This window comes from Arvicola amphibius, chromosome 1, assembly GCF_903992535.2.
Source record: "Arvicola amphibius chromosome 1, mArvAmp1.2, whole genome shotgun sequence".
Taxonomy (NCBI): Eukaryota; Metazoa; Chordata; class Mammalia; order Rodentia; family Cricetidae; genus Arvicola; species Arvicola amphibius.
In genome coordinates, this window is record NC_052047.1 from 121,227,514 (window position 1) to 121,240,985 (window position 13,472).

General features: G+C 47.2%; 1 protein-coding gene across 1 annotated transcript in view; it reads right to left on the reverse strand.

Annotated features, from left to right (window-relative positions):
* Positions 1 to 13,207, reverse strand: part of Gpr139 (G protein-coupled receptor 139) — a 38,384-nt gene extending 25,177 nt beyond the window's left edge. The window contains exon 1 of the mRNA XM_038317737.1: positions 13,105 to 13,207. Within this exon, the coding sequence (XP_038173665.1) occupies positions 13,105 to 13,207 (103 nt within the window). The remainder of the gene's footprint in view (positions 1 to 13,104) is intronic.
* Between the last annotated feature and the right edge of the window lie 265 nt (positions 13,208 to 13,472).

Below are 13,472 nucleotides of genomic sequence, written 5' to 3' on the forward strand. Positions count from 1 at the left end.
TGCTGCTGTGGAAGGAAGCTTAAGCAGACATTTCCCACGATCCGGAATGTATCTTTTGGTCGTTGATGGACAAGGTTGGGGGGTGGTGCTGGTTCAGACCACTTCAGGAAAGGAAGAGAGGGTGGCTGAGGAGAGTGGTAACCAGTGTCCATCTGACTAACATTTTTGGGGGTGTATCTAGTTCTGGGAACAACAAAAAGCCTTATCTCAAGGGACAACCAGGTCTATGCCAAGAAGACCCAAGAAGCCACTGGCCCCGCCCTTTCCTGAGCTACATCTGTTCATACAAAATGTTCTTAGAATTTCTACCTGAGTTGTGTGGTAGAAGTTTCTCGCCAGATTTTGTATCATCAGAGCTGAATGCAGTCATGGTGACAACGCCTGGCTAGCCAGAATGCCATCCCATTCATTTGTCAAATGACAGCGCTGAAGGTGACCTTCTCCGTCCTGCTCACCTCTGTCAGGCGACAGCTCAGCTCAGGCTCTTGTTTTCTCTCTGCTTATGATTCTGGCCACCCACAGCTTGATCCATAGTCACAGTCAAGATGTCAGCTCCCCCGTGTGCCATGGGAACCTAGCCATTGCTCCCAAGAGCCAGGCAGAAGTGTCCTTGGGGTCCGAGGACATCGTGGACTTGCCCATCCCTCCTGGCTATCTCTGTTTGCCCTGGAGTCTGCAACTGATGATGAACGGAGGAGCAGAGTTAGGATGCAAGCCGCTGGCTATGCTATGATCTCTGACCCTCACTCCTGCTGCGTGCCTGTGGCTGTGAATGCTGTGCACAGATCTCTCTCTTCCCTCCCTGTGCTCTTGAGGTCCCCTTTACTTCACCCTCTTCTCTGTCTTTCTTCTACCACGGCCCAACACCTGATATCTCCAGAGAGCTTTGAATGGCAAGCTAGACCAAGTCACCTGCTATAAAGACCGTGTCTTCTAGCAACACTCACAGTAGCATCCAGCTGTGCAAAGCACCTTCATAACTCAGCATGTACGCTCATCTCAGCCACTTTTTCTTGCTCAGTGTGAGCCAGCCACACTGGGTTTTGGTGCTGCCTCATTAATGTCTCTGGGCTTCCAACCTGCCTGTTCCTTCTGCTTTCCATTTCCTTCTGCTTTCCATGCCCTCTCCTGGTGTCCCCGCAGCCAGCTCCTTCTCAAACTTCACTCAGGCATCACCTGTCTGGGCAGCTCTTTTCTGGCACTGTATTATGTATCTCCCTGCCACCTTTCCCTGTGACATTATTGGCCAAGTGCACATCGGTACCTCAAAGCCTTTTACTTAATGGGTTGCCATTTGTCTCTCAAGTAGCATGGAGAAGTACAGGGACCTCCTGCGTATTCTTTGCTATTCCTAACATACAGAACATGCCCAGTGTATGAAAAGGTAATAAACATAGAGGAAAGATGTGTTATGGGAACATATTCTGTAAAGGACAGAGCTATGGACCTTGGGTTCCTTTAGGGATTGCTCAGCCTTGTCCTGCTCACAGCCCTGCTCCTTCAGGAACTTCCAAATGCTATACCAATCTATACATTTTAGGGAAGCCACTGTATTTCTTCACAGAAGCAGGGAGTGTGTGGTAAAAGCACTCGGAGGAACTGAACTGTGGAGGTGAGGCCTTCAGTGGGAGAGAGCAGCAGCAAGCGTAGAGTCACAGTCCATTCTTTGCCTTTGGCAGTGGCGTGTGTGTGTGTGTGTGTGTGTGTGTGTGTGTGTGTGCATGTGCACATCTCTGTGAGTGCCTACGTGTCTCTGCGTGGTGCATCTATGTGTGCATGCTCGTGCCTGGTGTGTGTCTATATGTGTCTCTGTGCGCGTGCATCTGTGTGTTTGTGCATCTGGCTAGAGTTCCTCAGTTGAAATGATGGGGCTGATAGCTTGCTTTGCACTTAGCTGAAATGATAAGAAATGTCTGTAGCGGAAAAGCAATTCCCCCGGCTCTGCTGACTGCCAAGCGCTCTGGCAAACAAGCGGGAGAGGAGTCACTGGTGGATGCATTGGTTCATACACTGGAAAATGGCTTGTCCCAGCTCAGAGCCGTTCACCTGGCCTTTGTAAGAGGCTGGATTTCTGTGTCACTTTTCTTGTACCCACTTCCCTGTCATTCCAGATATTCTCTCCTTCTTTCTGTCCTGATTTATGTATACCAATCCCTTCCTGGCCCAGCTTGTTTTCTTTATCATTTCTTCTTCTCCTTCCCTCCCTCCCTCCCCTGTCCTCTTTCCCTCCTCCCTTTCTCCTGTGTCTTCTCCTTTTCCTTACTTCTCCCTTCTTCCTCCTTTCTCCTTCCCTGTCATTCTATCTTGAAGTGTCCCTTCTGGAAGGGACGTTTTGTTGACCTCTTGTTCTGGGTCAAGTTCTCCAGTGATGAACTCTCACAATATCATGGCATTTGCACAGCTGCATTTGAGTAAGTTTCTGATAATGTGTGTGTGTGTGTGTGTGTGTGTGTGTGTGTGTGTATACGCATGCTCATCACACTAACTTGGTAGATTTGGTGGTATGTAAATGTCACAAACAAAGGAATAGCTCTTTGGGGGTTTGTCATGCAGCTGACACAGCGCCCAGCACCTGGCAATGCTGGGGACCTGGGTGGATAAGAGGCAGATAGAAATGTGACCCAGCGAAGCAAATCAAGTTTGACAATGCTTTCTGAGTTGTCACCCCCCAGTTTTTCCAGGGAAAATGACAGCAGACATTTGGGGGAGAAAAGTCCTCAACTTTTTGTCATGTATGTCAGCTTATTTTAACCTTCAAGCCAGGCTACTCTTTCTTTAATTCCATGGTGGAGCCACCCTTTATTCCACTTCCTTAGCATTTTCCCAAGGTGGCACAGGTGTTAGGGGTGATATGACCACAGCACACGGGATTTGAAGTTTTAGGGTTCAACTGTGTCAGGCTGGGGAACTGGCTAGGTCTTTTAGTGTACTGTTTCTCATTAAGATATTGCAATTGGTGAGTGTCCCTAGAGTTTAGACATGGTTCTATGTGGGAGACTGAATGTCTATGTCCTCATATGTTTATAAGTTGAACTCTTCACCCCAGTGGGAGATACAAAGGGGCAGGCACCATGAGGGGTGAGCATGTCAGAAAGTGGATCTGTCTTAGAAAAGGGTCACAATGAGCTCTTTGCTATTTCTTACTGTAGAAGCATCCCATAAGAAATGGGCAGTCTGCAACATCACAGAGCCCTCCCCAGAGTCAGAACATGCTGAGACAATGGCCTTGGGCTTTTAGCCTTCAGAACAATGAGAAATAAGTTTCCGGTGTCACAAGCCCCAAGACTACGGTGTTTTGTTATAACAACCCAACCTGCTGAAATACCATGAACTTTATGACTTTTGCTGCATTTAAAGTAGGTTTCACCTATTATATTGTTTAATTTGCGTTTTTGAAAATGACTTGTCTTTTGTCCTTAAATTTATTTTTTAACAAAGAGAGAGACAGAGACAGACAGAGAGAGAGAGAAGTTAGAAAGACTAAATCATTTTCTAGTCCAGGCTTAGAACCTTCTATGTAGATCAGGCTGGCCTTAAACTCGTAACAGTCTGCCCACCTTGGCTTCCTAAGTGCTGAGACAAAAGGAGTAAGCCACTATGCCTACCTCATAGATCTACACTTTTATATAACAATGCTCCCCAATATAAATATAATATGAATCATATATGCAGTTTAATTTTAGCAGCTACAATAAAAAAATAAAGAGAAATGAAAGTTTAACACTATAGTTTAACTACACATGTCCAGTGCATGTAAGCCTCATGAGTTATTGAGATATTTAACTCTTTTTCCTGTGCTGTCTTCAACATCCAGTGTGAGCTCACAGTTGCAGCACATCTCTTTGTGTGTGCTGAATTTTTCGTGACCTCTATTTAGAGGTCATGAAACACAGCTGAATGAATAAATTCATGCCCAAGTTGTCCAACCAGACAGTTACTTTCTAATAACTGAACGATCAGATTTTAATTGCAAATTAATTGAAATGGAACGAAAAATTCAGCATCTCACTTGCACTCGTCCAATGTCAAGTACTCAACAGCCTTACATGACTGGCGTCACCGTGTCAGACAGCACAGAACCCTGACTCCCAAGCCAGCCTCCTCACAATAAGGAAACAGTAGCCTTAGAAACAGACGCAGGAAGCCGGGTGGTGGTGGCGCACACTTTTAATCCCAGCACTTGGGAGGCAGAGGCAGGCGGATCTCTGAGTTCGAGGCCAGCCTGGTCTACAAGAGCTAGTTCCAGGACAGGCTCCAAAGCTGCAGAGAAACCCTGTCTAGAAAACAAAAACAAAAAATAAAACAAAACAAAAACCAGACACAGGCCCAGGTACATCTCAGTGGTACAACACTTGCTTGTCTTTAAGACCCTGGGTTTTATTCCTAGCACTGAGGAAAATATGTAATAGCAGAACAAGAGGGGTTTTAAATTCGAGTCAGATGCTACTGCCAGGCAAGGGGCGAGGCCCAGGATATACACGGAACGTCCTGAAGAAGGTGTGAAAGACACACACTATGCCAAGCTGAGATGTTCCTTTGTTGGCATCAGGCAGTTTAAGAGAAGAAACTGAGGCTCCACACGGGTACCATTAGGCACATGGGTACCTAGATGCCAGCAGGTCAAAATCCCAAGGCTGGGTGGTTGCTGAGCACCAGCTCCAGCCTATTCACCCACCTTTACTCCCATCACTAAGCCTGCATCTGGAGATCAACAGCAATCAACTGAGCAAAGGAAGCCAAGGTCAGGAGGGCTGAGTTCCGCTGAAGACTCTGCCCTTCCTGGCCCTGCAACTTCAGCAGAGGTCTTGATCCCTCATTTCGTAAATTAGGGGTATCTGGGCTCAGTACAGAAGATAAAACAAAACCCAAATCCAAACCGTCCAGAGGCCATGGACTGACAGATACTGTGTCTTGTGCTAGTCCTGAGTGATCTCACTTCATCCATGCCATAAACTCTGAGAGTAAGGCCTGGTACCTATTCTATAGACTGAGTGTGGAGGCCACTTGACAAAGTCCTGTTAACATGAAGCCATGAGACAGTAATTTCATCCCAGGTTGGGGTCTACCGTGCCCACATCCCAGTTCCCAATGTGGGCAGATTCAAAGTATTATTCTATTTCCCCAAAATGTTCTATCTGTGTTCCAAGACCTTATAGTATTTTTTTTTGTTTTTGGAGAAGTTTCTTTTAGCTTATGACAATTCCCTGGATCTGGGAGTTGGCTTGCCTTCCTTCTGCCACTTATTTCCTTGGGTTTTCTGAATTATTCCCTCCTTCTCCCATCTAGATTCAATGATTTGATTTCTATTGTGATCCACACTGGTGTTTCTTGATCTTCTTGTGGCTTCCCCATCCTGAGGTTTATAGCAAGTCCGCAGACAGATCTGCTTGGTTTGGCTCAGGAAGTGTTGGCCCACAGGATGTTTTAAAAATTGTTCTGAATTAGTTGCCAACATGGAAACATCAGCTATTCCACATAAATCTGGATCTTTAGGTTTTGGAACAATTTGGCAACACTGAGATGCTGGCCAGAAAGTCAAGTGCAGAGGGCTTTCTGACACCCGGGCCCTGCCTTCCTTATGATCACCTCCATTGGAGTCCCTTTTGTCACCTGTCATCTGGGTGCGTGTGCCACCATTTTCTCATGATAAAGCTGGTTAACAGCACACATGGCTACTCTGCCATTTCCTAGCTGTGTGAACTTGGGTAGGTGACCTGAAGTTCTCACCAGAAAATGGGTGATGTTATATACATACCCAAGACTCCTCATAGGAGTTAAATGAGTTCACACATTAGAAGTGCCTTAAAGAATGCCTGACACACAGTGGGTGTTCTGTGAGTGCCAGTGATGATGAAGAGCAAAGAAAGGCTTGGGGATTTGGAACATTCATCTGTCACTGAGGGAAAATGGGAGAGATCAGCAGTCGTGTGTTTTCAGTAAAACACCAGGGAAGCACGATTCCTAGGAGATGTGAGACATTTCTTCGAACTGGACCACTCTGTTCACAGATATTATCTGACTGCTTCCTTGCAGGTATTTGAATTTATGACACCTGCATCCCGCCTCTCACCCAGCATTATGGTCTCTGATTGGTTGGCAACCTCTCCCAGGCTTTTCCTATGCCTTTTAGCTGCACATGGTAGTTTGCTGGTGGGACTCTTTCTTTTCGTGACCCTGGATACTTTCTCCAGGCAACCGAATATGGTGCTCACTGATGTTTGCTGGCTTCAGCTGAAGCCCACTGTGTGTCCTGCATGGGCACTTTTGCTGAAAGTCTCACAGAGACCCAGGCCGAGCCTTTTAGGAAGGCCCCTTCCCTAGGTTTATGAAGGGATTTATTGCTAACTCATGGGCTTGCTCTTCTGGGACTTGTTAGGGCACAATTTTATCACTATTGTGAATAGAGTCACATAATTATGGTAAAGATGCATGTATGGAGTGTGGCTACAGGACATAGGCATAGCTTAAACACATGGACATATTAGATAATGAAACAATGTTGGTTGTTCTTGGTGGAGATCCTACCATGTGTGAGCGACTGTGAGAAGCCATTGTATGTTCTATTTCTAATCAACACAGAAACAGTCTAGGACCTGGAAGGTTAATAACATCACCAAACTCTTACTCCATGTGAGAGCAAGCATGCCAAGAATGGAACTAAGCATCTTCACAATTTAACTTATTTTCAAGATAGCTCTTTGGAACAAGCACTGTTAAAATCCCTGTCATGGCTGAGCATCAGAGGGGGTAAGAAATTTGCCCAGAATAATAGATTATTAAGCAGAGGAGCCATGACTTAAATTAAGGGTGTGTGATATTAGATACTCGCTAAACTGATGGCCTTGCTATCTCACTGTTAGGATAGAAAGAATTGAGGCTCAGAGAGGTGAAGTCTTGTATTCGAGGTCACAATAGCAAGCGGGGTGCAAATCCAATTCCAGTTTGTACACAACTATATTTTATAGCCAACCTTGAAGAGCAGAACTGAAGTGATGGTTACAGGAACTGTAGGAGGGGAAGAAGAAAGCAATTGTCCTGGACTCCATCTCAAGGCTGGGACAGGTGGCTTGCAGCAGAGCCGTACCCTGAGTGTGTGATTTCACAATTTTTATTGCTATCTTCCACCTAAGAGTCATATCTCCATCTAGAGTTCATGCAGAAACAGCCTTTCTTGTGACTTTGATGACCCCGTAAGAAATGACCTCTCTAAGGTCATACAATGAGTTACTGCCAGAGGAGGCTGGAATCCAGAATCCCAAATCTAGTGTTCTTTGTCTGGCTCATATATGAAGGATCCTATAGTCCAATGTGCCTGATCACAGCACAGACTGGATGTAGGGTGCGTTAGTCGCAGCATGCAGGGCGCTTTAGAATCGGAGTGCTATGTGCTTTGGCAGGAAGCAGCTCACACGAGTTTGGATCAAAGGGTACAAAGGAATGCTACGCAGTCGTATAAAGGAGCGACAAGTTCCATAATTCTCTGCAAATGGTTGACACCAAGAAATGAAAAATAAAAGGCAAAACACTGTATCGTGTGCTCATTTCAGTCAGAATAGAAACGGAGAGTTGAACTTCTCAATTTATATTTGCTTAAAGGACTAATATACCTTGAAAGAGGGTCACCAAGAATTGAAGGCACAGCAGAGTGGCCACCTGCGGGATGAGGAATTAAAGACTGGTAAACAGGAGAAAGTGGCAGACTGGAGGCGTGCCAGCCTGTGCCAGTTCTGAGGGTTTTAGGCTGTTTCAAGGGGACCCACTGTCCTTCAGCTCCTGGAAGGTGCCACCTCCGGAAATGAGCATTTCCATTCTTCTGGTTTTATAAGGGACCCGGAATTCTACTGAAGTTATTCTCCAATTTTTAATTTCAAATTGCTCAATGATGGTGGATAGAACTAAGAGTAGGGTTTTTACATATTAATCACATATTCTGCAAACATACTGCAGCCACTTGTTAGTTCTTAGGTGATCCTTTATGACTCTTTTTAAGTCTTCTCTGAAGGCTATTCTAGCATCTATGAATAGAAATGATTGAATTTATTCATTTCTTGATCCCGTCGTTTCTTTCTTGCCTTAGTCCACTGGCCAGAACTTCCAGGACTATGCTGAGTAAGAGGAAGGAGGGCAGCCCTTCCTGCCTGATTCCAGATCATGGGGGTTAGGGGAACACTCAGCCTCCAGTCCCTCAGGGTGATGGAAGTCCTGGGTTATTTGAAAATCCCATGTTCTATGTTAAATAAATTCTCTTTATCATTTGATTGATGATATCTTACTATTAACTATTGTTGAATATTTTTCCTCATCTACTAAGATGGATCCCTTGGATTTTTTTTTTCAGTTTGTTAACATAATTGCCAAATGCTTAATGAATTTAGCATTCCCAGATAAACCCAAGTTCCCCTCTTAGATGCTGGCTGAATAAATTGGCCATTTCTGGATTTTGTGTCTATAGTCAAGAGGCTTATTGGTTTAAAGTTTTGTTTTCTGATATCTGTCTTACTTTGGTGAGAGGGTAAAGCTGCGGCCATCAAACAAATTGGGAAATCTCCCCATATTTCAAATGACAACGTAACTCAGAGTGTTCACTGCGTTCTAAGTGCCGTGTTTGGTGCTTAGTTCAGGCTTCACGTCAACGCTGCAGTGGAGGGACTGTCACCATCACTGCTCCATTTTTAAAGAGAGGGAAGCTGAAGCATGGAGGAGTTAATGTCACTTGTCCATAGCTGCCCAGGGTATGAGCATCAAAGAAAAGCATAGAATCCCAGAGGTTCAGACCCCACATTTCCATTCTTAGCCTGCTTACTCACTTTCTTTGATCAAAACTGTGGTTTAAAGAGACTACTTCTGCAGGGTCCAGCACAGTCACCGGGCGGCTCGTATATTTACCTTTGATAAATAACCATGGTAACTACGGCGTGTCAGGCTCCCTCCATCGCATCCCAGCCATCAGAGGTGGATCTCTTCACCCTCGCTAGTCAGCTATGAAAACCTTCCTTCCTGTAGGGTGGGAGCCATCGCAAACTATCATCTCCTTCCTCACCCCACTTTCCTTCATGTCTGGGACACTTTTCAGAAAGCAAAACAACTTTGTGGTGTGCTTATCAGGGGAGCTCACCTTTTACCCCTTGTGTCTCAGCCCCGGGCATTCAAGTTCATAGCTTCCTCCCTCTTCTGCCATTTCTTTCTACAGCCTCGTCTCTCCAATAAGCCAATCAGCATTAACTCTTCCGGCTTAGTTCCTGTGTCTTGAAAAGTAAAAACTGCTCTCTCACTTAAAAAGGACTGGGGAGAGAAACATGGGATTTTATGAAGGGCAGGGCATTGATATTCTTTGCTAAGTCTTTAGCATTGGGGGACCACCGTTAGTTAAAATGGCTTTTCTGGTGGAAGGAAGGAAACACAAAGCAACAGAAAGAGCAGGTGCATTTGGTTCTGGTTTGGTTCTATGGGTGTGGGACATATGCGGTGCTTCTCTGCATCTTAGTTTATTCAGCCTTGAAATGGGTTCAAGACGCATGTGTATGTCATAGGAAGGTAATAGGGATGAAGCGGCAGCACGTGGGTGAAAGGATCTGCTGTGGAGAAGGCACTGAGTAACCTGTGCTTCTCTTGAACCGCATGTTGTTTTGAATGTTTTGTGGTGTGAGGTTTTACTACACTGCCTAAGCTAGCCTTCAACTTCTCATCTTAAGAAATCCTCCTGTCCTAGTCTTCTGAATAGCTAAGACCATAGGTATGATGAGCTATTTTTATATAGAGAGTATCTGAATTAATAGATGCTTCTTGGGGAGGTTATTATGTATGACTTCTACCCATTTTACTGATGGGGTAAACTGTGGAACTGCCTGCCGACAGATCCCGAACTAGCTAGCTCTGCCGGTACTTCATACTGGAATTCCTTGGACGCATGCCAGGCCTGGTGTACTGGACCACACAGGCAATTACTTAAAGTGAGGGGCTGGACCACATGGCTTTTTTCAAGCCCTTTCTGCCAACCTAGGGGTGTGTGTGGCTAGAGACACCTGCCACTTTCCTGTAATTGCGGGATCCTTCTTGGCAAGCGCCCAGGCATTCCCTACCCGGTTCTCCATTTTCCACTCACGTCACCCACAGCTCTTTCGGGGGAGGGGCTGGAAAACTTGGAGTGAGTTCACTGCTGGGAATAGTGATTCAATTAAAATCTCAGTTTTCAACAATACTAGCGAGGCCTGTTGCTATGTCACGCCTCGCATGGCTGTGCCTCTCCATCAGCAGAGGTGATGGGGGCTTGCAGATTGATGGTGACTGTAAGCTGAGGAGGCCATCGTGGTGAACTTTCAAGGCTAAAGTGTCAGGCTGAGTGCAGCTCCTGGACCCTCTGCTGGCTCCCTAATCATGTTGAGCAGCCCCCTTCTCCTGGCAACCCCATGGGATGACAACTATAACCGCAGTCACACAGTGTCAACCAATGCAGGAGGCGGCCACCGAGCTGCATGCTTAACCACCTCCTCATCTTCAACAAAGCTGCCATTTGATGCTACTACCCTAGGGATAACAACTCTCATAATGTCCATTTTATGGAAAGAAACTGAGGCATAGAGCCCTCCACACCACCTGCCTCTGGGGGAGGCTGGGTTAATACTCAGTCTGCACTCTCATTTGCTGGGATATGTTTGCTCCCGTGTGCAGCTTCAAAACAGTGATTCCCCAACCGTCCTAATGCTGAGACCCTTTAATAAAGTTCTGCATATTGTGGTGACCCCCCCACCGGTAAAATTATTTTTGTTGCTACTTCATAACTAATTTTGCTACTATTATAAATCATGATATAATTATGCTTTCTGATAGTCTTAGGTGACCCCTATGAATGGGTCATTTGACCCTCCAAAGGTCGAGAACCCACAGGTTGAGAACCATGGCTTTACAAGAATGACAAGGACCCTGCCTTCGAACCAGCCTTCCAAGTTGCTAACAAAAACGCTTTTGACCCATGGGTTTGGGTGAGACTGATCTCCTCTTCAGTCTTCTCTAGGAACTTGATCCTTCTGGTTCCATTGGCTGCCTCTAAAGGCATATGCTTCCACTGTGAGTTCCCCTGAAGACCCTTGGGAGCCCTTTGGCACATCCTTAGTATTTTTTTTATAGTAGGTGATCCAAATTGTTAGCTAAGTCTATAAACACATGCACACCATCTAAGTTCAAATCTCAGCCCTTATCTCTTTTAAATCCCTAAGTCCTGGGCTAAGCCTACGCCAAGCACAGGGCCTAGCATACAGTGGGTGCCATTGCTATGGCTGGCAAAGACTGCAGCTGTTCAGGAGAGTTAGACTATGAAGGTTCAAGACACTTTGACCTGAGGTCACTGACAGTCTGAGCAGTCCCTGTTCTCCTAACCTCACGTCCTGTTTTGGTCTCTTGGAGGTCATCCTCCTCACCTTTGCAGCACTGCCCCTTAGAATTTGTAGAGAAAATGCCTGAGAGAGCGAGTGGCCAGCGCGAGCAGCGGGGGAGGCGGAGAGGTCAGAAAGGGAGTTAGCTGCACTATGATGGGGGTGCTGTCAAAGAGGGGCTCTGGTTCTTCTTCACTTCAGCAAGCATCACACATAACCAACCCCCTCAGAAAGTCAACTCCCAATAGGGAGCTCTGGGAACAGACTCTGGAGGGCAGGAGGGAGAGATGCAATCTGAATGGAGATCAATTTCAGCTCCAGGTAATTACAGGAGTGCCCTATCTGGTAGGGTACAACAGAAGTGGAGACCCTCTCCTAGGGAGGGATAAGTTAGAGGGAGAATTTGCCTTCACCGGGACCGCAGGAACCCGGGTAGGGAAAATTGTGCTCGCCTGTGCTGGTTAAATTGGGAGTGGATTCCCTAAATGTTTGAGGAAAGGAAGGCTCTCAGATCTTGGAAGGCTAAAGCCCAACTTCTCAGGATCCTAAGATGCTCAAGTCCTCAGAGCAGAGATGCCAAGTGGTGGAGGCTGAGATTCTCTCTTGGACAGGTATTTTCTCTTTCTGAGTCTTTCTGTCTCTAGCCCTCTCTTCCGCCTGCATGTGACTCCAGGAATGTTCATGACATTGTGTGGATGACAGGATTATCCAAAGACCCAAAACTGAGGTGACCCCCCCAAAACTGAGGTGCCCCCCCCCCCCCCGCCGTCTGTTCTTCCTGGATCCAGTTGTTCTCCCACATAGTCCAGGCAGACACGCATCCCTTCTCCCTCAGCAGCTCATCTCTCTTCAGGAATTCACTACAAGTCTCAGCTTCACTTTCCAGAGGACATTAAGATGTGAGACCAGCCAGCCATTCATCTGCCTCACTGGGAGCTGCCCTAGAAGGGAGGACTAGAGTTGACCTGGAGGTAGAGCCAGAGGAGACAGACATAAACTCAAGGAGACTGTCGTGCCCTGAGGTGGTAGTACCGGTAGCCAGTGGGCTTTGCTGCACAGTTGTCCCATCCAGCCCATACCAAGGGGCACTCCTTGACTCTTCCCGGACATAAAGGGATACCTCACTCCCTCAGGGCAGACAGCAAATAGCAAGGACTTATCCCATTGTTCCGTGAACTCGAGTGGCCAGTATCAAGGTCTCCATAGCATTAGGCGGGGAGGTACAGAAGGATAGGGTGGCAGAAGTGTTCTCAGTGAGGTGACAGTGTTGGGGAAAGGTAGGGGAGGAGCCTTCCTTAAGCTTTCTGCCCAGAAGCTGCAGTTAAGTCTCACACAGCCCTTCTGGGACCCCTCAGGGACGCGACGAGAGAGAGAGAGAGAGAGAGAGAGAGAGAGAGAGAGAGAGAGAGAGAGAGAGAGAGAGAGAGAGAGAGAGAGAGAGAGAGAGAGAGAGAGAGAGAGAGAGAGAGAGAATAATTACGGGAGCGTTGGAGTGAATGCACACCCACAAGTCAAAATGCAAAATGCCCCGGCGCCACACAAGCACTGTCCCCACCAAGCCACGCGACATCCTTTCATCCTGATCTAAAAACCTCCACTGTTGCCACCAAGGTTTAAACTTTGTTATTTTTTCAAAGCGGGCTCCAGGGCACTTCCCGAGAAGGTGTCTGGGATCCCGTAGGTTGCAACAACTTGGGGCTCCCGGCTTCCCTCCCATTCCCTCAGGTCCCCTCACCTGGTAATCCGAGGCACAGCAAAAAGCTGTAGTAGACCACCGGCACGAAGCCCAAGCCGCAAGCCGAGCTGTTGGCGGCGAGGTGGGCGTGCGTGTGCTCCATGAGCGCGCCCCTAGCCGTGCTGGACTCGACACAGCTGCCAAGCTGGTGGGGACCAGGTAGCAGCTGGGGCGGGATCCCGGATCGCCTCACGGCGGGACCCACTTGCACCCCTGGCCCTTGTCCTCAGCCGGCTCCGCACCTGCCTTCCTGGATCCGCAGCTCGGCTCTCTAGCTGGGCGCAGGGTACTCGGGAGGGGCTCTCAGATCCGGAGTGTGCACCTCCCTCCTAGGACCGCTCAGCTCCCGCCTCAAAACCCCGGCCCGG